This window comes from Mastomys coucha, unplaced genomic scaffold, assembly GCF_008632895.1.
Source record: "Mastomys coucha isolate ucsf_1 unplaced genomic scaffold, UCSF_Mcou_1 pScaffold6, whole genome shotgun sequence".
Classification (NCBI taxonomy): Eukaryota; Metazoa; Chordata; class Mammalia; order Rodentia; family Muridae; genus Mastomys; species Mastomys coucha.
The window spans coordinates 84853797-84876495 of record NW_022196912.1 but is presented as its reverse complement, the minus strand read 5'-3'; the positions used below and the strand labels follow the sequence as shown (position 1 = coordinate 84876495).

The 22699-nt window shown below is 41.2% G+C and overlaps 1 protein-coding gene and 1 pseudogene across 1 annotated transcript; one reads left to right on the top strand and one right to left on the bottom strand.

Annotated features, from left to right (window-relative positions):
- Positions 1-564: 564 nt before the first annotated feature.
- Sav1 (salvador family WW domain containing protein 1) lies at positions 565-22655 on the top strand. Its single transcript, XM_031355904.1, has 5 exons — positions 565-894; positions 3118-3564; positions 11018-11288; positions 18499-18642; positions 21341-22655. Exons 1-5 carry the CDS (start codon positions 801-803, stop codon positions 21546-21548), a joined length of 1164 nt encoding a protein of 387 aa, XP_031211764.1. The 5' UTR covers positions 565-800; the 3' UTR covers positions 21549-22655.
- LOC116080390 lies at positions 14888-18197 on the bottom strand (annotated as a pseudogene).
- Positions 22656-22699: the final 44 nt, after the last annotated feature.

The window sequence follows — 22699 nt, the reverse complement described above, 5'->3', positions numbered from 1 at the left end:
TTAAAGGGAGTGGGCTAATCGAAGGTTGGGGGAAAGAAGAGGACAGAAGAAGCGGAGACTCTGTTTTTACAGTCATCACGCTGTCACCAGAAGAGGCACCCGTGTTACTAGGCGTAGCCCCGGCCGTCGTCCGGTCCCGCGTCCCCATCAACCCAGCACACCCAAGGGCTGCCTTCCCACAGCAACCAAGACGCGCGGCTGCGGCTGCGGGCAGCACCGCCTCCAGCAGGACGGTCCCCAAGTCGGAGGCGAGAGCGGCTCGCAGCCCAGCGGACTCCGGACGGCCTGGACCGCGGCTCCTCAGCGGCGGGAGCCGGCCGACGCAGCCGCGCTGAGGGCCGCGGCTGTCGCCACACCCGGCCCGTTAGCCACCCGCCGCCAGTCGTCGCGAGCCGCCGCACGCAGCCGCGTCCGCATCCGGCGGGGGAGGGGCGGCCCGTGCGCGTCGGCTTTCCCAGCATTCCCAGCGGCGCGGGGAAAGTTTACCGGACGTAGGCGGTGGCCGCAGCGGTAGCGGCTCCCGGCGGCGGACCATGGCCCTAGTGGGCGGCCGCGGCCCCGTCCCAAAGCGGCCTCGGGCGGCGTCGCTGAGCCTGCTGACTTCCCGGGAGGAGCTGCCTTGCGACTGAGCGGCGGCGGGCGCGCTTTGCGCGGCCAACATGCGGCGGAGCCTGCGGGCGGGCGCGGGCGGCGGAGACCCGAGGCGAAGGCGGCGCCGGCCCGGGAGGCGGCGGCGGACGGCGGGCTCGCGGCCCTAGCGAGGCTGCTTGTGGTGGCGGCGGCGGGCGTCGTCCGTGAGGATGCTGTCCCGCAAGAAAACCAAAAACGAGGTGTCTAAGCCGGCCGAGGTGCAGGGCAAGTACGTGAAGAAGGAGACGTCGCCTCTGCTGCGGAGTGAGTGTCCAGGGCGGTGACGGGTAGGGACCCAGCGCAGCCTCGGGTGGCGCTGGAAGACAGACTGGGGGGCTTGGGGGGGATGCATGGCAGTCCCTGGAGTTGGAGAAAAAGTGCTGCGACCCGGGCACCTCTTTGCTGGCTATGTCGGGGCGTGCCCCGGGTTTGCGACCATCACGGGCAAACACACACACACACACAAGACTGGATTCCTTAGTCCTGCCGCAGCGGGACACAGACTTGTGAGGCGAAGTCACACACACACACACACACACACACACACACACACACACACACGCACGCACGCGATTGGTTTCCTTAGTCGTGCCGCAGCGACTTGTGAAGAGAAGAGCCTGATAGTTGTAGACACTACCCAGAGTCACTTCGTTTCTCAGAGCAGACAAGCCATTAAAGTACTCTGATGAGGCTTTGCTCCTAAAATTCCAAGGGAAGAAAAAAAAAAAAAGCCAAGTATTCAGAATCATTTCAGCCATACCAGGCAAGTTACTTGATCCCCCTTTCCAGCGTATGTTCCGTCCCCTCCCATAGCTTTTCTTCTCCGTTTAAAATATTTGACTTTTTAACTTGAACGCCTTGATTTTTCCTCTTTAAAATTCCTGGGTAGTGGCAATAGTTATATGAGAGCTAATCCTTTGGTTCTCACTCTAGGAGCCGGGCTCCTTGTGCAAGTTTCCTTCTTGGAAGATGGAAGTAACCGTGTGACTTAAATTAAGCATTACCTCATATTGTAATCGAGCAAGCTGTTCACAGAGGTTCCTAGTATTTGCCGAAGATCAAGCAGAAAGAGGCGGAGAGCATATTTTTCCCATTGTGACCATGTGTCAAGCCTTACAGGTTCTGTTAGTAGTTGTAGTGCTTGACAACAAAGTTGGTGGGGTGGATGTGTCAGCAACTTGAAACAATTTTTAGTAGCTTGTTTTTCTGTTTTTAGGTGATAGCTTGCTTTTTGCTGTAAATAAAGTTTATTAAGCATCATTTGAAGTTATGCCACTTGTTGAGTCTTTTAGTGGATGACTCGATAAGGAGTTTCTGTCATCGACTGTTAATTATGCCAATATTAAGTTATTGTAGTGGTAGCTTCTGACACCCTTAGTAATAGTTATTTAATGAATTCAGAAAAAATGCTCTGTATCCAGATTTCATGTTTTAAAGGTAGTTGCTCTCTAAGAACATAATGTTATCTATTCTTCTATCTGTTCTTCAAGGAGCCATAACTTTCCAGGCTTCTTCAGTAGACTCAGCATTTGTGCGCATCTTTGGAATTAGATGACTTTATTTACAATTTCCACACTGAAAGGTTTTGCTTTCTAGTTTTGATAATTGTGCTTAGAACTGGGTAATTCCTAGTAGAAAGACAAAAAAGAAAAAAAAACTATTAATAAAATATCTTTCACACTGGGCAGTGGTGGTGCACGCCTTTAATCCCAGCGCTTGGGAGGCAGAGGCAGGCGGATTTCTGAGTTCGAGGCCAGCCTGGTCTACAGAGTGAGTTCCAGGACAGCCAGGGCTACACAGAGAAACCCCTGTCTTTAAAAAAAAAAAATCTTTTACAAGAAATCTGACTTTGCATTTTTGGAGGAACACTTTTTTTAATTTTAATGAAACTGTGTTTGTGTGAAGAAAGATTCTTGGTGATACTTAAATCAAGTGAAAACACCAAACTCTGGTCATACATGATGCTGGTGATGGCATTGATTTGTCTGTCAGTCTTAGTGACATTGTATCATACTATGTATGGCAATATGAAGCATCCATTCATTTGTAGCTGAGTTTATACCTGCACATTAATGCAGATAATAAATGTATTTGCTTGAGGAAATAATCCTTTTTCTTTTTCTTTCTTTTTTTTTTTTTTTTTTTTTTTTTTTTTTTTTTTTTTTTTTTTTTTTTTTTTTTGGTTTTTCGATACAGGGTTTCTCTGTATAGCCCTGGCTGTCCTGGAACTCACTCTGTAGACCAGGCTGGCCTTGAACTCAGAGATCCACCTGCCTCTGCCTCCCAAGTGCTGGGATTAAAGGCATGTGTCACCACTGCACGACTTGGGAAAATCTTAATTTGAAGTTTCTAGTATTATCTTTAAATTTAAAATTTGTGTTCTTATGCACTTTTGTTTGCTATTTTTATCTCATGATAGTAGACATAAATAACTTTAGAAGAGTGTACTGACTTAATGAAATGGTGATTATATTTGTTTTATTGTAGATCTCATGCCTTCATTCATTCGGCATGGTCCAACAATTCCAAGACGGACTGACCTCTGTCTTCCAGACTCAAGTGCTAGTGCTTTCTCGGCTTCTGGAGACGGCGTAGTTTCAAGGAGCCAGAGTTTTCTGAGAACTCCAATTCAAAGGACGCCTCATGAAGTAATGAGAAGAGAAAGCAACAGACTGTCTGCACCTTCTTCTTATCTTGTCAGGAGCCTAGCAGATGTTCCTCGAGAGTATGGCTCATCACAGTCATTTTTAACAGAAGTTAATTTTGCTGTTGAAAATGGAGACTCTGGTTCCCGATACTTTTATTCAGATAACTTTTTTGATGGTCAGAGAAGGCGGCCACTTGGAGATCGTGCACAAGAAGACTACAGATATTATGAATACAACCATGATCTCTTCCAAAGAATGCCACAGAATCAGGGGAGGCACACTTCAGGTAACTTTATATAATAAACAGCACATTGGTTTATTCATACTGATATTTCAATTTAAAAGGTGATCTGTGGATTTTTTTGGAAAGCAAAAAAGCAAAACAAAACGTACTCCTAGAGGGAAAAAAAATGTCCATTTTGCCATTCTTGCTTCCTCCTGCTTGCTAGTAGTTTTTAACTTATGACGAATGACAGAATTCTTGTGTCTGTTCTCTATGTCATCATATTTTTGGCTTTTTATAGGCAATTACTATTTCCCAGGTTAGTTAAAAAGACTTAGCATATGGCTAATTATGTGAGAAATAATGCTTTTTTTGTAACAGGCAGGAAATACTGCACTTCCTTTACACCTTGACCTGGAAGTACTCCTCCAAGGTGGCAATTAAGGAATGTTGCAGCTCCACTTGATTTCTAAAATGGCCATGTAGATGAACTGGTAGAAGCTAAAAAGAAAACTTTTATCCCATTTAGTAAATTTTAAGCTTTAAATTTGGCAGGGTAAAGATAAAAGCATGATGTTTGTTTGCTCTGTAGTGGCCACAGCTTCAAATAAACTGACTTAACAATTTGGAACATAGCTATATTAACCATGCGGTTTGCTTTTATTTAATATCAGTTGTATGTTTAGCATGTTCTTGATCCTCTTATTTAGTGAGACAAAACTAGCATACACTTAATAGACCTAGAACAACTAATGGTTATACTTTGTGGTACTAACTGTTAGAGGGAGTCAGAAGAAAGATCAGTGTATTTGGAATACTTAAAGGAGTGCGTGCTCCAAGGAGCAGATACAATTTGAAGTAGGCTTTGAGCTTGGACTGGATATTAACAAGGCAGAAGAAAGACATTTTAGGTGGAAAATTGGGAATACCCACTGCAAACCGAATGGTGACTTAAATTTAAGAGAGTGTATTCCTACATATTTTAAGAAATACAATAATAAGGTTAAATTGGGGGTTCATGGTACAACAGAGAGTTTAGACTTGAAATAAGCCATTGCATAGCTCAAGATCTATGCCTGAAGAGATGGCTTAAGACCACTGGCTGTTCTTTCAGAGGACTGGGTTCATTTCTTAGCACTCGTGGAGGGAAGCTCGCAACCTATAACTCCAGTTCAAGGGGATTCAATGCCCTCTTCTGGCTTCTGTATGCGCTAGGCATGCAATGTATGTGCACTGCCCTCAAGTACTAAAAGAGCACCAGATCCTCTCAAGTGGAGTTATAAGCACTTGTAAGCTGCCATGTGGGAACAGAACCCATGTCCTCTGCAAGACCAGCAAGTGCTCTTAACCTCTGAGCCATCTCTCCAGCCCCCAGTGGTTAACATTTTAAAGCAAGTTAATGAAGATCTGCCTCAGAATTTAGAAGGGACAGAGGAAAGTGGGATACATCCAAATTCATAGAACTAGGTTCCTAATGGGGTGGAGAGAGAAGGGAGAAAGTAGAGTCAGATGTGATGAGCATAGCACCTTAGGACAAAGGGCATGCTTAATAAAGTAAATGACGAGTGAGTTAATTCAGAGGTTTCACATCTGGAGACTGATGACACAGCTCATTAGCTGAAGGAGAGCAGAAACAATAGCTGTGTTTATTGTTAATATAGATAAGTGGTCCTCAACCTTCCTAATGCTGTGACCCTTTAATACAGTACCTCATGTTGTGGTGACCCCCAACTATAAAATTATTTTCATTTCTACTTCATAACTATAATTTTGCTATTGTTAAGAATGATAATATAAGGCCGGGCGGTGGTGGTGCACGCCTTTAATCCCAGCACTTGGGAGGCAGAGGCAGGTGGATTTCTGAGTTCGAGGCCAGCCTGGTCTACAGAGTGAGCTCCAGGACAGCCAGGGCTATATAGAGAAACCCTGTCTCAAAAAAACAAAACAAAAAAAACCCCAAACAAACAAAAAAGAAAATATAAATATCTGTGTTTTCTGATGATATTAGGCGACCCCTATGAAAGGGTTATTGGACCCCCCAAAGGAGTCATAACCCACAGGCTGATTTATTCAGGTCTTTGCACTCACTTTCACATTTCACCGATAGCTCAAATAAATTGAATATCCCAGCTTCAGAAATATGATCTGTGAAAGACTCCAAAATCCAAATTTTTTGAGCATGTACATGACGCACATGGAGGCAATTTTTTAAAACTTATTTTGTGTATGCATATGTATGTTTTAAGACACAGTTTCACTGTATAGTTGAGGGAAGTCTGTAATTCACTATGTAGCCCAGACTAGTTTCAAATGTGCAATGATTCTCCTGCCTGTCTTCCTAGTGCTGGGATTACAGGAGTAAGGCCTCATAGATCATTGTCAAAATGGCAGCTGCACTGAAAATACTATAGGAAATTATCTTCAGGCTGTTTTTATAAGAAAAATGTAAAACATACATGAATTTGATGTTCAGATTTGGTGTGTTTGCCAGTCAGTATATTATACACACATCGATTTTAAAATCCAAAGCACTGTGGTCCCAAGCATTTGGATAAGGGAAACTCAACCTGTAATTTTTTTCGTCCTTAACTTCCCATATTTTAAATATGAAGAAATGAAATACAAGGCTGAAATTTTGCTTTAAAGTTCCAATTTGTAAAATAAAATTGAGGAAATACTATTAGTTTCTACTAGTCTCTTCTGTGTAGAGCAGTAGGACATAGATTTACTTGTAAGGCAGACTTTAGAACAGCATCCCAGTCACATTTAGAAAGAAAGTACAAGGTCTGGGGAGCTATCTCAGTCAGTAGAGCATCAGCCGAGCCAGCTGGGGGCCTGAGGTCAGATCCCTAGAACCTTGCCAGGATGGTGACATGCTCCTGAAACCTAGCAGTTGGTGTGGAGGCAGAGATCGATGGATCAGTCTCTGAAGCTCATTGGCCAACCAGCCTAGCTCAGTTCATGAGCTTTAGATTCATTGAGAGACATTGTCCCAAAAAGTGTTCAGAGAACAAATGAGAAAAGGCACCTGATCTAAACCATAAGCCTCTTTTCTTTGGATCTCCACAAGCATGTGTTAACATGTGTTAGTACATATGCACATGTACACAGCCACACTGTTCTGTACATACTACATATACAACTTGCACAAAGAAAGTACAAGTTAACTTCCAAGTGGAATATTATCTTTTTAAAAAATATTTATTTTATGTATATGAGTACATTGTAGTATCTTCAGACACACCATAAGAGGGCATGAGATCCCATTACCGATGGTTGTGAGCCACCATGTGGTTGCTGAGAATTGAATTCAGGACTTCTGGAAGAGCCACTTCTCCAGCCCCCAGAATATTATCTTAAAGGTAAGATTTGAGCTAAGTGTTGATTGCACACACTTTTGAGAGGCAGAGGCAGGCAGATTGAGGCCAGCCTGGTCTATAGAGCAAGTTCTAGAACAGTCCAGAGCTACACAGAAAAACCATGTCTCAAAAAACAAAGCAAATGGAAGATTTGATTTTAAGTTATAACCAACATCTGATTTTAATGTCAGTAGGCTTCCATTCTGAGTCTTTTGTTTAAAGAAAAAAATTTCGCTTCTTAGTTTTAAAAATTACATCACTTAGTTTGGATTACTGTTGGTGTGATGAAATACTGACACCAAAGCAATTTGGGGAGGGAAGGGTTTATTTAGCTTACACTTCCATATCAACATTGAAGAAAGAGAGTACACACACTCAAACGGGACAGGAACCTGGAGTCAGGACCTGATGCAGAAGTCATGGAGGGGTACTGTTTACTGATTTGCTCCCTCTGGCTTGCTCAGCTTGCTTATATAATCCAGACAAATTGCCCAGGGATGGTACCACCCACAGAGCTGGGCCCTCCCACATTGATCACTAATTTAGAAAATGCCCTATAGGCTTACCTATAGCCCAGTCTTATAGAGGCATTTTCTTAACTGAGGGTTCCTCCTCTCTGATGTTTCTGGCTTGTGTCAAGTTGATATAAAGGAAGTGTATGTGTGGGAAGAGGTGGTTGTGTTCATGGACATGGGCATGGGCATGGCATGTGTGGAGGTTAAAGGACAGCTTGCAGGAATTGGTTGTCTCCTTTCACCTTGTGGTTCCAACTTTGGACATTTAGAAACATTCTAGGTGACTTGTGTATTTTATTTTTTAATAGTTCTTTGAGACTACAGAATGTTAAGCTCATCCTATGATTCTTGAGACTTAGGACTTGTTGTTTCTTCAAAGTGAACTTGTGGACTTCAGGGTTCTGATATTGCTTGCTGGGTACTTCTGTTGTTTGAATTGCTCCTTAGTGGACACTCAGGTCCCCTCAAGACTTGGCTTTCTTTGGTCTTTATTTTTCTTTGTGCTTTCTGTTGTACCCTGATAGTTGGATGTTCCAGACTCCTTTGTGTGTGTTCTATATCAGACTTGGATCAGCCATTGATTCACAGCATCCTCTCGGAGCTCTGGTTCCTTTTCGTAGGGATTGGGATTCATTGTATTGGGATTGCAACTTGGATTTTTGCTACTGGATGGTTTTTTGCTTCTAGTTTTCAATGGAGGAAGCTAGGAAAGACATTTCGGGATTTGTTTTAGAAACAGTTAACATGAATTTATACTATTGGTAATTCAAATGAAGGTTCTAGATTTTGCTTTTTGCTTTAAAAAATTTTTTTCTTAGCTTTTTGAGACAGGGTTTGTATGACTCTGGTCATACATGATGCTGGTGATGGCATTGATTTGTCTGTCAGTCTTAGTGACATTGTATCATACTATGTATGGCAATATGAAGCATCCATTCATTTGTAGCTGAGTTTATACCTGCACATTAATGCAGATAATAAATGTATTTGCTTGAGGAAATAATCCTTTTTTTTTCTTTTTCTTTTTCTTTTTTTTTTTTTTTTTTTTGGTTTTTCGATACAGGGTTTCTCTGTATAGCCCTGGCTGTCCTGGAACTCACTCTGTAGACCAGGCTGGCCTCGAACTCAGAGATCCGCCTGCCTCTGCCTCCCAAGTGCTGGGATTAAAGGTGTGCGCCACCACCACCCAGCTGCTTTAAAAATGTTATTGTAATATAATAAATAAATAAATCTTTTAAAAGGGGGGGGCTGGAGAGATGGCTCAGTGGTTAAGAGCACCTACTGCTCTTCCGAAGGTTCTTAGTTCAAATCCCAGCAACTGATGCCCTCTCTGGTGTGTCCAAAGACAGTTACAGTGTACTTACATATAATAAATAAATAAATCTTTAAAAAAATTTATTGTAGAACATGTGAAACATCAAATGCACCATCTTTAGGCATGTGGAGTGTCTGCTGTGGAGTGTCAAGAGTCTGTAGAGTCTGAGCGTATAGTGTGGCTGTGCTTGCAGACATCCACACTGTACATAGTGTGGCTGTGCTTGCAGACATCCGTACTGTACATAGTGTGGCTGTGCTTGCAGACATCCACACTGTACATAGTGTGGCTGTGCTTGCAGACATTCCTACTGTACATAGTGTGGCTGTGCTTGCAGACATTCATACTGTACATGGTGGTTTATAGTGACATTAATATGCTACTCATTTGTCTGGTGTGGCGTTTTGCATCTTTATTCTCAGAACTCTGCAGGCAGAGGTAAGAGATTTCTGTGAGTTTGAGATAAGCCTGGTCTGTACAGTTCCGGGCCATTCGTATACAAATGATACAAAATCATTTCTACCATTATCCCACTTCTGTATATAACTAGTTTCATTGATTTTTGTTGTAGTCTTACATTTCAGCATTTTATGAAAATAAGTATAAATACATGTATGTGTTCATATATTTTTTCCTCATCTCTGTTGATTTTCTTTTGTATGTTACTCTAAACTCAGTGACTTAGGAGATATTTGAGATTATGTGGATAGGATGTCAGAAGCCAGTCAGCTGGCTGTTTCTGACTGGAGGCCTCTCTCTCATATTTCAGTTATGTCAGTTTTTCACCAGGGCAGTCAGATCCTTAGATGCATAGTTTAGAGAGCATTCCCAAAGCTGTTAGCAAGAGACTTTAATTTTAGCTGGAGGCCTCAGTTCCTCATTAGATGCACTATTTATGACATTAGAACAGCTGCCTCCCCGAGACCCCCAGTAATTCAAGGGGAAGCCCATGAGCTTGATAAGGACAGAAGCTGCATGGTGTTTCCTATCTTACTATCAGAGATCACAGACCATCCTTTCTGTCATAAATTATTGCTCACAGACAGGTGAATACCAGCAAGTCTGAGATGGTGGAACCCAGGACTATTTTAAATATAAATTAGATAAAGGAAGCATGTTGCCTGCACTTTTTTCGCTCCTTGTTTTGGGTGGGGTGGGGTGGGGTGGAGTGGGAAGGGGTGAGACAGGGTCTCTCTCTAGCTCAGGCTGGCCTAGAACTCACTGTGAAGCCTAGGATTTGTGGCATTCTTTCTACCACAGTCTCCCAAGTGCTGAGATTACAGGCAAGAGTCGCCCTGCCTGGCTTTCTCTCTTACTCTTAATCACTCAGAGTAGAAAGTAGAGAGCATCTTTGTGTGTATAGCTCCGTAGTCCAGAATTCTGCTCTGCTCTGCTCTGCATTCAGTAGCATAATCACCTACACTTGTCAATATTGGTTTATTGCTAGCCTTTCCATAAGACTATGCTGTAGTAACTAGCTTTTTGCATTTACCATTGTATATTGTATATGAAGTGAATACAGTTTTTAAACCACCTGCCAATAACCTGTATTTACTTATAAACTTACATTTCATCCTTTTAGAATTTCATAGTTTGAGTAGAAGCATTTACCTTAATTTTAATGTTTCTTCTGAATTACTTTTTGTCATTGCTGTTTACATAGATACTGAAATGACTAACAGAAACTACTCTTCTGATGTAAGCAGGGATCCTGACATTTCAATCAGTTTATGATTGTCAGTATAAATTCAAGCGAGTTGAAAATGAGGTTATTGCTATTTCTTAAAGTTAAACATTTTACTTAGCCAAATATATAAAATATATAGTATATATTTTAAAATATATACTTCAGATAGTTGGAAACTTGACTTTTTGATTTTTAGAGCCATTATAAGTGATGTTATTTCATTAACTTTATTTCTACTTCTGGTCAGCATGTGGCTATTTGATGTATATTTTTGCATGTTGACTACATAACCTGCCTTGATAATATTACTTAATTCTAGGGCATAGCTGGATTCTTTTTTAAAAAAAAATTATAAACTGGGAATGGTCTTACAAGTTTACTTTTTGTTTTGTTTTGTTTTGTTTTAGATGAAATGTCATATCTTAAATCTTGACTGAGATTTTTTTCTTTCTTTACTTTTCCTTTAGCGTTATAAATATTTAAGTGTTTCTATGCCTCAGTGATAGAAGACTCAAACAAGCCAAAACTCATATGTTTCAAAATTTAGCTCTTCCTTTCTAATTTAATAATAATGTGAATTTTGTGGTAATAATAAAATTTAAGTTATTTGAATACTTGCTCCATTTCCTTTTCTCCTTAGGTATTGGGAGAGTCACTGCTACATCTTTAGGGAATTTAACTAACCATGGAACTGAAGATTTACCCCTTCCTCCTGGCTGGTCTGTGGACTGGACAATGAGAGGGAGAAAATACTACATAGATCATAACACAAACACTACTCACTGGAGTCACCCTCTTGAACGAGAAGGACTTCCTCCTGGGTGGGAACGAGTGGAGTCATCAGAATTTGGAACCTATTATGTGGATCACACAAATAAAAGGGCTCAGTACAGACACCCCTGTGCTCCCAGGTAAAGGAGTGGCTTCGTTTTCAGCTATCTGTATTGAGAGCATCCTGTGTTAGATTTTGACCTCACATTATTTGAAGGGCTAAGCATCAGAAACTTGAGATTTTAAAGTGATTTCTCAGAATTTATATTTATTCTAAATATATTTTAATAATTAATAATTTTAATAAGTTTTTAAAGTATCTTTTAGCAACTTGAAACAATGTATCTTTGTGATCAGATTCCAATTAGATGCCAGAATGTTTTTGTAGCTAGCCAGAAGTTGAATCTAATACAATGCCTGTCTCTTCACCTTAAATTCCCATTGCAGACCCACCTCCTATTTTTTTTTTTAAAGATTTATTTTATTTACTTTATGTGTATGAGTACACTGTAGCTGTAGAGATGGCTGTGAGCTATCATGTGTGTGACTGCTGGGAATTGAACTCAGGACCTCTGCCGGCCTGGCTCATTCTGGCCTGGCTTGCTCCGGTGTAATTGATTGTAGCTGTCTTCAGACGCACCGGAAGAGGGCGTGAGATCTCATTACGGGTGGTTGTGAGCCACCATGTGGTTGCTGGGATCCGAACTCAGGACCTTCGGAAGAGCAGTCAGTGCTCTTACCCACTGAGCCATCTCACCAGCCCGACCCACCTCCTATTAAGTCAAAGTATACTTTGAAATTTTGACATTATCTTGGTGTTTTTATTCAACTTCAGACATGATTTTTTTTGTTGTTTCTTACTGAAGTAAAGTTGGAATGCAACAAAACATTCTAGCTTTTTAATAAATAAGCCAGTAATTCTTTGGGCTGTTTTGTTTTGAATGATGCTTAAGCCTTGTGTTATCTAATAGTTTAGTCAGTTGTCATATGTGGCTGTTGAGCACTTGAAACTTAATTAACCAATTAAGATTGCTGTAAGTTTAAATAGACACTGTACTTTAGAGTAAATATAAAACTATATTAGCTTAATAAAATATTAGCTTTAGTGAAAAAGCATTTACTTAAAGTGTTTAAGGTGCAAGAACTGAGGACATGGGGGTGAAGTGTCATAAGCACATTGATCGATCTGCCTGGGATCATGTGGTCTAGTTTGTTGGTTATGGTAGGTACTGATAAAGTTTTTAGAATCATTAAAATCATGAGAATACATTTTGGAGTTACCCCTACAAAGATGACATTATGGGTGTATTGCTATAAACATTCTACATGTTTAGTGATTCAACCTTGACTCTTTTTTTTCCAATGACTACATTTAGTGGCACTCAGTCACTGTTTATTGAAAGGCTTCATGACGACTAAGGCCATGGTTAGGGTTTGCTGTCTTATAGTAGGAGTGGTCTCTACAGATTCGAAAGGCAACTTTATCTCAGCCTTGTATTGTTGTAGAGTTTTGATGGTTCACAAAGCATTTTTCCAAATGATTGTTTCTCTCAGCAGCTCTGTAGATGCTAGGCAGGAGAGACTCAGCACTCTCTAGTTCACATAGTAATGTCAATAGCTGTTTGGTTATAAGGTAGAGTCTTTACACAGAATTTACGACTTACATTTGTTCATTAAATTTTGGGAATGTTAAGAGTTTATTTGTTCCTTAAATAAGGAGGTTTAGAGAAGTAAAGACAGTTCTACCAACATTTCATACAAACTGTAGGTGGTTAAACCGAATTTAAAACATAGGCTGTGCATAGTCATGCATACTTTTAAACATACTACTTGGGAGACTGAGACAGGTAGAGGAACTCTGAGAGTTCAAGGCCAGCCTGGTCTACATAGAGTCTTAGGCAGAACTTGTCTCAAAACTACAACAATACAAAAACAAAAACACAGGCATATTTGATCCCAAAGCATATGGTATTAACTACTATTTCCTTTTTTAACCCACTTACTAAAAACTGTTGAAAATTCAGTGCAATTTTTCTGTTATCTTCAAATTGCTGGGGTTGGAGAAATGCATTGCTCAGTCATCAAGAACATTCACTGCTTTTTCAGAGGACCTGAGTTTAGATGTTTTCCTAATTTGGCATAGGAATCCTCCTGCACCTCCTGCCCTGTATAACCCAGCACCTCCATCAGTGTCTTACAGTGGCCTGTAACTCCATCTCTAGGGGATCATATAGCCTCCTCAGGCCTCATGGGTGGATACATGCACACATACACAGAGACAAAGAGACAGACAGAGACAGAGATGTACACACAAATAATCTTAAACTGAACTGTTAACCATGGTATAATCTAGACCTTATTTTAATGCTGGTTAAGAAAGCAGTGACCTATTTTTTTAAATATTCATTTGACTTTTATGTTTAGAGGCAGGCTCAGTTTAATTTTGTCTAGTCTGAAATAGCTCAGTTTGGTTTTCCCAGAATTCACTTGAGCCTGCAGGTGTTCAGCACTTTGCATAACCCTCTTATACAAACATCTCGCAGTGTATATAAGTATCCCTCCCTGCTCCGCTTCCACAGGCTGGTAGAGCTAATGGAAATGTGATCTTTTTGAATTCTCTCTGATTTAAAATAGGCTCTAGTCAGCTCCCTGTTGTTTTCCTAGCCAGGTACAGTGGAGAGTCCTGCTGCACTGCATACCCCAGCCTTATCTTCCAGCCAACAGAAGGAAAAAAAACATCATTTTGGGTTTTTTTGTTTTGAGAAAAGCTATAGTCCTTTCCAATATATATGTTAGCAAATTACAGGTTATTTGCAGAAATTTGTGCTTCTAATTTAAGCCTTGTAGTAAAGTTACAACTAAGACCCAACTTGTTATCACCATTGAAGCTGTCTTTAAAAAGAATATATACCAGCCAAAAAAACATATCTTAAAATACAGAAGAGATTAACTTGGGTTTTTCGTTGTTGTTGTTGCTTGTTTTTCTTTCTTTTTTTAAATAGATTTTGAATTTTGTTGAAATATTTACATGAACAAGAAATTGGAAAAACAGTCACATCACAGAACAAATTGTTGAGACTTTGACATGTAAGCCAAACCAATTTTGTAGAGATTTCAAAAAGGTTGTGAAAGTTACAACAACCTAGAAACCCAGTAGACCTGCTTCTAGGAATGTAAAACATATAGTCATAGCTTATTTTCAATACAGAAAAATCTGTAACTCCAGAACAAAGAAAGTCTATAAACCCATAATGTTCAAGAGTATTTATGAAAAAAAGAAAAGTAGAAAACCTGAATATATATACAATAATGACTTCTTCAATGACTTGATTTCTGAATACAAATGGCAACAAACTACTTAAAGATGAAACAGTTACCCAGATTTTGTTTTGAAAAATGTAGATCTAGGGGCTGGCGAGATGGCTCAGCAGGTAAGAGCACTGACTGCTCTTCCGAAGGTCCTGAGTTCGGATCCCAGCAACCACATGGTGGCTCACAACCACTGTAATGAGATCTGACGCCCTCTTCTGGTGCGTCTGAAGACAGCTACAGTGAATTACACCAGAACGAGTGGGGCTGGCAGAGGTCCTGAGTTCAATAGCAGCCACACACGTGATGGCTCACGGCCGTCTGTACGCCTACAGTGTACTCATACACATAAAATAAAATATTAAAAAAAAAATGTAGATCTAGAGTCAATCATATCTTGCTGGAATCATTTTCAGGCCTTTGTCTATTTCTACTGTTGCTTCAAAATACCCTGGTAAAATTCTTAGATGTCATTATTGTAACCATAGTTACCAGGATAGTTACCACCTTATTGAGGCAGCTGCTGATCTATGGATTAGGATCCCCTTTCTGTTGGTTGTTAGCCTCATGACACTTGGAATTAGGCAGGTTGTATCCATCTGCTTTTTTCTTGTCTCCTACATCACCCCCTTAATTGCCCTGAGTTCCAAAGGACCATGGCCTCCCTACTACTCTGCAAGACCCCCTCTGCCTCTCCTTGAGCCTCTCAGTGGTCCCAAATATGCTCCCTCTGTGAGTAGCCAGCTCCGCCTCTTAAAGGTAGTGCTCTCCGTCTCCTTGATGGTGGTGGAGTACCTCACCCTCTCCTTCCTCCTCTTCCTCTCACTGCATAGCCATCAGCACAGATTCCACGATAGTAGTTGTAATCACAACCATGGCAATCATTACCGTAGCCTTGTAGCTAGAGTAATCTGGAGGGTAGCCACATCCACCTCTCCCTCCACCATGGCCTCTCATTTGGGGAGGAGGGTGATAGTAATAATCTTCATATGTGGTGCTTCTGGAGGCCTGTCTGGCAGCTTGGCACTCTTGTCTAGTGGCTTAGCTAAGGCAATTTCAGTTTCTTCCCCATCAGTTTCTTTTCTATTCATTTCATCCATAGCCTTTACAGTAGCTTTTCTGTCTCCATGAACAAATGCATAATCTTTTGACTTCTTTACTCTCTCCAGTTTTCTAAACTCAAAAAATGACTCTTCCAATATTTCCTGTCACTGTAGTTGCCAAGTTTCTTAAAAAGAAAACTTTTATCATAGACATGACTTCTGGATTTGGTTCTTCCACAGGGTCAGCCCATTCAACTATGTCTTAATTAGGGTTTCAATTGCTGTGAAGAGACACCATGACCATGACAACTCTTACAAAAAAAAAAAATACATTTCATTGGGGCTGGCTTACAGTTCAGATATTTAGTCCATTATTGTCATGGCGAGGAGCTTGGTGTTGTACAGGCAGACATGGTGCTGGAGAGGTGCTGGGAGTTCTACATCTGGATTGGCAAGCAGTGGGAAAAGAGACACTGGCCTGGCTTGAGCCTCTGAAACTTTAAGTGATAAACTTTCTCCAAGCCCACACCTCCTAATAGTGCCACTCCCTGGTGACCATACATTCAAATCTGTGAGTCACGGGGTAGGGGTAGTGGGGGGGGGGCATTCCTATTTAAACCACCACCACTGTAACTACATTTCCCCACTCATCAGCCAGCATCTGGCATTTGCTGCTGACTTGTGATCTTCATTTTCAAGGAAGCAGAACAAGTGCCCCCTCTTCTTTTTGTCCTCTGGTTGATGGTAGAGAATACCAACACACCAAACCCTCAGGTAGGCCTGAGTACTGAACTCTTCCAGAATGTTTCTTTTGGTCTTAGTCTTTGTAGTGGATCTAATAAAAAGTCTGTTGTTTGCCACAGAAATTCACATGCCCAGGTGTTTGCCAGGACAAATTTCATAGTTCTTACACAGCTTATTTAACCGCTTCCTGGGCAGCTTCCTTTCCACAGAAGGTGATAAATGTATATCCTTTGTTCTGACCAGAGACTCATTCCACCATGAGAAACAGATCCCAGATAGGGCCAGCCTTCTCACAAAGGGGCACCAACTCATCCTCATACAAATCTCTTGGGACTTTTACCCAAGGAAACCACTGTTTCAGTGCCAGGTTACACAGCTAAATACACACTGTCTGGTGGAAGAGCACTATACTTCCTCTGTCCCTTGGTTATATCCAGAATATAACCTGTCCTCTCACACAAGGGTTTGCTTGGTCTTTATTTCGTCAGGCCCCTTTTTAGACTCTTGTACCTTTTCCTGCTCTCTGCTTGTAGATCTTCATCACTGCACTTTTTTTTTTTTTATTAATTTATTTTATGTATGTGAGTATACTGTTGCTGTCTTCAGACACACCAAAAGAGAGCTTCATATCCCATTACAGATGGTTGTGAGCCACCATGTGGTTGCTGGGAACTGAACTCAGGACCTCTGGGAAGAGCAGTCAGTGACCTTAACCGCCGCAGTGACCTTAACCGCCGAGCCATCTCTCCAGCCCTCCGCTTTTGTTTGTTTACAGTGGTGAAGACTTTTGCTTTGTGCTTCTGCCACAGAAGAGCTTTTCCCCCTGAATATCACAAGATAATTCATGAGCTACCTCATATTTCCTTGAACTGGTATAGTACAGACAGCTCCTTATTAAATTCCTAGAGCATCAATTGCTCTTTTATCAAGATCAGCATACACTGCCAACCATGTCTAAAACATTTCATCAAGTCTTTCTGCTGTCTTTTGTGGTAGGTTTGCCTCTATTGGTGTCTTATAGTGTTCTGTGTGATTAACACTGGAAGTATCCATTGGTTCCTCCTCCTCTTTTACTGTATCACTTTATTAGCCACTGTATTTTGCTAGTGTGGGTGCTGCTGGAAATCTATGTATCATGTCTTGTAGTAGTCATTTTTTCTTCTTATCTTAGCTTGAAGCATGCAGGATAGGGATGAGATGGGTGGTATCCCCCATATTTTGGCACTTCAGTCCCTCAGCTCCAGTTCCCACAAAAATTTGCTCCTGGCTCAGCTCCGCCTACCCCACTACTCAATTGCAACCTAGTTATCAACACATTCCACTTACATGGGTCAGGCCTGACTGCCAAATGAGGGAGAAGTGCTGAGATCTGGGGAACACAGAGAGCAACACAGGCAGAGGTGGGGGGCCGGGAGACATTTGAGCCAAAGGACTGAACACCACAAGGGCCGAGGAATAAGCAAGGGAGAGAGGGTTCCAAAATGGGACTCAGGCCCAGGGCTTGAGGCAGGTCCCAGTGGGGGCCCAGCCCATCTTCCCTACTACACCTTTACTTGGGTGTTATTTCACTAGCAGCATGTCAGCTTCCAAAAGAAGATGGAGTATACTTCCAGCAGTCTAGTTTAAAACAAAAAAATCTAGACCTTTATCATGGAAAGTTCTGTTAAAGTGAAAGACAGTCAGTTAGGCCAGAAAGCACATAGAAGATTCTTTTTTTATTAGGAAACAAGCTAGGTGGGGAAGGGCTCCTTCCAAACAACCATGAAGGTTGGACAATTTACAAATACACGGTAACACTGCAAAGACACTTGAGGCACGACCCTAGCCACGGTGTGGGTCTGACCCCTGGGTGCACCTCCAAACCCAACACTACTTCATGTTCTTGTCCTGCTGGTCAGCCAGAATCTTGGCAGAGGACTTGGCATTAGAGAAGAGCTCGCTGATCTCTTCCATGTACTCCTTCTCAATGCTGTCCTTCCTGTCGATCTTTGCCAGCAGGTTGGCTGGTGTCAGCAGCTACACCGAATACCTCAGAGTGTGGTCTTGGTGCCAATCTCCCTGAAGTGGTTCAGTGCCTCCTCACTGATATTCTCTTTTATGCCTTCCGTCTGGGCTCAGATCTTAATGATGGGCTTCACCTCCTGTGGTGTATGGTCCTGATGACCATCACCCGGCCCAGCTAAACTGTATGGTCATAATTGCTGGCCTAGGTAAAGGGCTTCTGTTTTAATAAATGTCAATTCTTTCTTCTCAGTGTACCTCGGTATGATCAGCCTCCACCCATCACGTATCAGCCACAGCAAACTGAAAGAAATCAGTCTCTCCTGGTCCCTGCAAATCCCTACCATACTGCAGAAATTCCTGACTGGCTTCAGGTTTATGCCCGAGCCCCTGTGAAGTAAGTGAGCACATAGCACAAGTAATTTTGGGGTCTCTAACAAGCTCCACTTAAGTATCATGCTTAGGTAGTATGGATTAGGTGGTGGTGGCACACCTTTAATCCCAGAACTGGCGGGGTAGAGGGCATGGAGGTGGGGATAGGACACTGATAGGCATGATGACATACACCAGAGGCAGGCAGCTCTCTGAGCTAGAGGCCAGCCAGGGCTACACAGAAAAATCCCCACCTCCAACCCCCCCAAAAAGTATTGTGGTTTTCTTATACTATTGGGCTTCTGTGTAACGTTTAAGAAAGGGTATCAGAAGTTATAAAGTTTGACTCTTTGATTAGAAGTAAAAATTCTTCAAAGATATTTGAATCCTAATTACTCTGTGTACAAACCTCTGGTAATGGATGCATAAGAATACCGAATATGACAAGTTTAATTTTTGTTTTCTTTATATTTTTACATGACATTAACATGTAACATGATATAGTATTTATAACCAAGAATACCCAGTGCTTGGTACTCAAGTGAAACACAGCAGAACACTCTGAGATTAAATTCTTCGTTAGGAATTACTAGTGAATTTCAGAGAAATCATGAGTAAATGAAACTACCTGAATGACAGTTGTGCTGGAGACATGCATTGTCACTCCTTCATGCAACTCCAGCTCCTGTTCATGAGGAGTTATACTGCCCAGAAAAGAGAATATCAGGGGTCTGCAAAGAGATTAGTAGTAAGTTTTCAGTCCTCGAGTAATAGAATAAAAGTGGGAGTCAAGTAACTACTTGCCTGCAGCTTTGCCACGGTGCTGGTGTTCCTGGGAAACACACCCAAGGTCATGGAACTGTGTGTGGCACTGTGCAGCCTGGACAGCTTGCAGGAACTGCTCAATATACTGTTTTATTGTGGCAAATGAGTTACCAAAGTACCCATTAGATAGGACATGTGATTAAAAACAAATTCACTAGACATTGTAACTTAAAGCTCACTTTTATTTCTACCCTGCAGTGATTTGAGAAATGACCTCAATATCACATTAGGTACATAACTTACTTTATTTACATTACTCTAGTAATGGGCAGTCACCCTAAAAAACTGTCACTCTAAAGCTCCTGGTCCATACACCTCTGCCTTCCTGAAGTGGTCGTCACTAACATTTCTACAGGAGGTAATTGGGGTTTTTAGCTCTCAGAGTTTTTCATCTGTAAACGAGACAACTTAATTAGACTGCTGTCTCTTGATCTCTTCCTTTCAAAGTGTAAGTTAAGTTACTACCTTGGTTTTATACTTCCAACTTATTTTGAGCCACTTAAGCACTAAAGGAGGACTAGAATCCTTCTAAGACACACATAAGAATATTCAACATGATGTCACAATGTGGAGTTTTCTTCAGTTTATTCTTTCATCTTGAAAGTTTATTTTTTCTTTGGTTCTTGATTTTATTTTATTTTTAATTATGTGTGTGTGTGTGTGTGCATACATATGTGTAGTGAAGCTTGAATCCAAATGAAAGTATTAGATTTCCTGCAGCTGGAGTTTTAGGGGTTGGGAGCTACCCTAATGAGGGTGTTGGGAACTGAACTCAGTCCTTTGCAAGAGCAGCACATGCTCCTAACTTCTGAGCCATGTCTCCAAACCTGTCTTCTTGGTTTTCATTTCTTATTACTCATCCTCAGGAATACTTGACCCCCAAATGCTTCATCTTCTGTCGCTGTTGTTGTAGTTGAACAGTGTTCGTCATATGCATCTGTCAGTCTGCCAGCTCTGACGCCACAGTGACTTTACATGCTTGTCTGTATGACCACTGTGAGCACAGCATGCTCTCAAGGATTCTAAGTTCTCAACATTAACTTTGTATGACCTTAGAAAGAGCATAGGATGTGCTTTTTAGAAATTACAGAACAACTATAGTCTGCGATCAGTATGAATGGTTACCCAAGACTAATATTACAATTAATTTTTAAAATAAACAGACACTCTTTAACCCAAAGTAATAATTAACAGTTTTTCCCCTTCCTTAAAAAACAGCACATTTGTGGCTAGAGAGCTGGGTCACTTGTTAAGACCATTGGCTGCTTTTGTTGAGGAGCCAAGTACAGTTCCCAGAATCTATATGGCAACTCATCACTGCCTGGAACTTCAGTTTGAGGGAATCCCGTGCCTCCTTCTGTCATCAAGCATGTATGTGGTGCACAGACATATAATGTGGGCAAAATACCCAATAAATAAATAGGGCTGGAGAGAGAGTGCTGCTGCTTTTACAGGGGACCCTGGTTCAGATCCTAGGAGCTGTTATAGTAGCTTAAAATTGTAACTGCAGTTCCAGGGGATCTGAGGTCTTCTCTGGCTTTCATAGGTACCAGGCATGCACACAGTGCACTTACATGCATGCATGCAGGCCAAACATTTATACACAAAAAGGGTGGAAATGAAGTTTAGAAAGAGAGGGAAGGGGTGGGGAGGGGAAGATAGTCTTTTCAGAGCTGTGTGTATTAGCATGCTCCTGTATTCCCAGCCACTGAGAAGTGGGAGGCAGGAGGACATCCTGCGCCCAGAAGTTCAAGGTCAGCTTAGGTCCCCAGCTCAAAAAAAAAAAGTTTTACTAACTCAAATATTTTAAAATAAAACTGAGTTTTATGTATAATAAAAATAGACCAGTTTATTGTTGTAAATGCACATTTATGTCTTTTTAACATGTTTTACTACAGATATGACCACATTCTGAAGTGGGAGCTCTTCCAGCTGGCTGACCTGGACACATACCAGGGAATGCTGAAGCTGCTCTTCATGAAGGAACTGGAGCAGATTGTTAAGCTGTACGAGGCCTACAGACAGGCTCTTCTCACTGAGTTGGAAAACCGCAAGCAGAGACAGCAGTGGTATGCCCAGCAACACGGCAAGAAGTTTTTAAGTTAACTTATCACAAGCCAAGTTTTGTAAGAGCTTTAAAATATTTTCAAATATATGACTGCAAACAAGCTCTTTCATTAATAAAGGCAACTTACTATTTGGAAGTATAAAATTCTAGTTTTACATATATTTTGTTATCAAATCTTTTCTTTTATTGAGCCAAGAAAGTTTTATCATTTAAAAAGCCAATATGGCATATGCTACCAAATGCTGTATTAGGAAACTGCTTTGGAGACTCTGGACAGAAAGGAGTACAGGAAGAGATTATCATCATAAATAGGCATTAAATAGGAAACAGTCACTCTCTGACTTTTTATGGACACACCCTTCTTGTTCAGAGCACATCTGTGAACAGTTGTTGCGTGTGGTGTCAAGTGTTTTCAGGAATGAGATGGTGTGACCTTTACCATAGGTATAGTTCAAAATACAGAAGAGGTCTTAGAACCTTTATTTTGACGAGCTTGTATATGATATGTGTGGCCATCTACTCCCCACTCCTCCTTAATGTAAGGAACACCTTTGAAGGAGGGAGATAAAAGTCTTTCAGGAATACATTCAGGAATTCAGGAATATAATAAATACATGCCTTTTTATCAGTGCACAACTGATGCTAACACTGCTTCCTTCCTTTGAGCCAGAGCACATAAGTACAGTTAGCAAGGTTCTGGTGAGACACAGCACAGGCTTCCTGACACACAGAAACTGCCTTCCATCAGGCTGGGCTAAGTTGCCAAAAATGACAATCAGGGATCCAGTAGGAAATCTTGGTCACTTAAGTAAATTTTATATTGCCTTTTTTATCTTTGACAAGTATTTGTCATAAAGGTTTAGGAACAGGTCATTCCTTCCTATTTTTCTTGTTTTGGGTTTAATAGTTGTTCATAATTAGTGCTGAACACTTTGATTGCAGATAACCTTATGGAACTTCCAGTTGTAAATCTAGAATTCTTGAGCTTCATAGCTCTTCAGTTGTACTTACAAATGTTGTGACTATGTATATATTTTAGTTCTTTTCCTAAGTATATGCACTCCCTGTTAGAAGTGACTGAATTATTGATAAAATTTTGTGTTTGATTTTTATATAACAAGTTATTAAATATATTTTTGTGGAAACTGTCTGGTCCTTGAGTGCATGTTTTGGTATTTTAGGTTTAGTA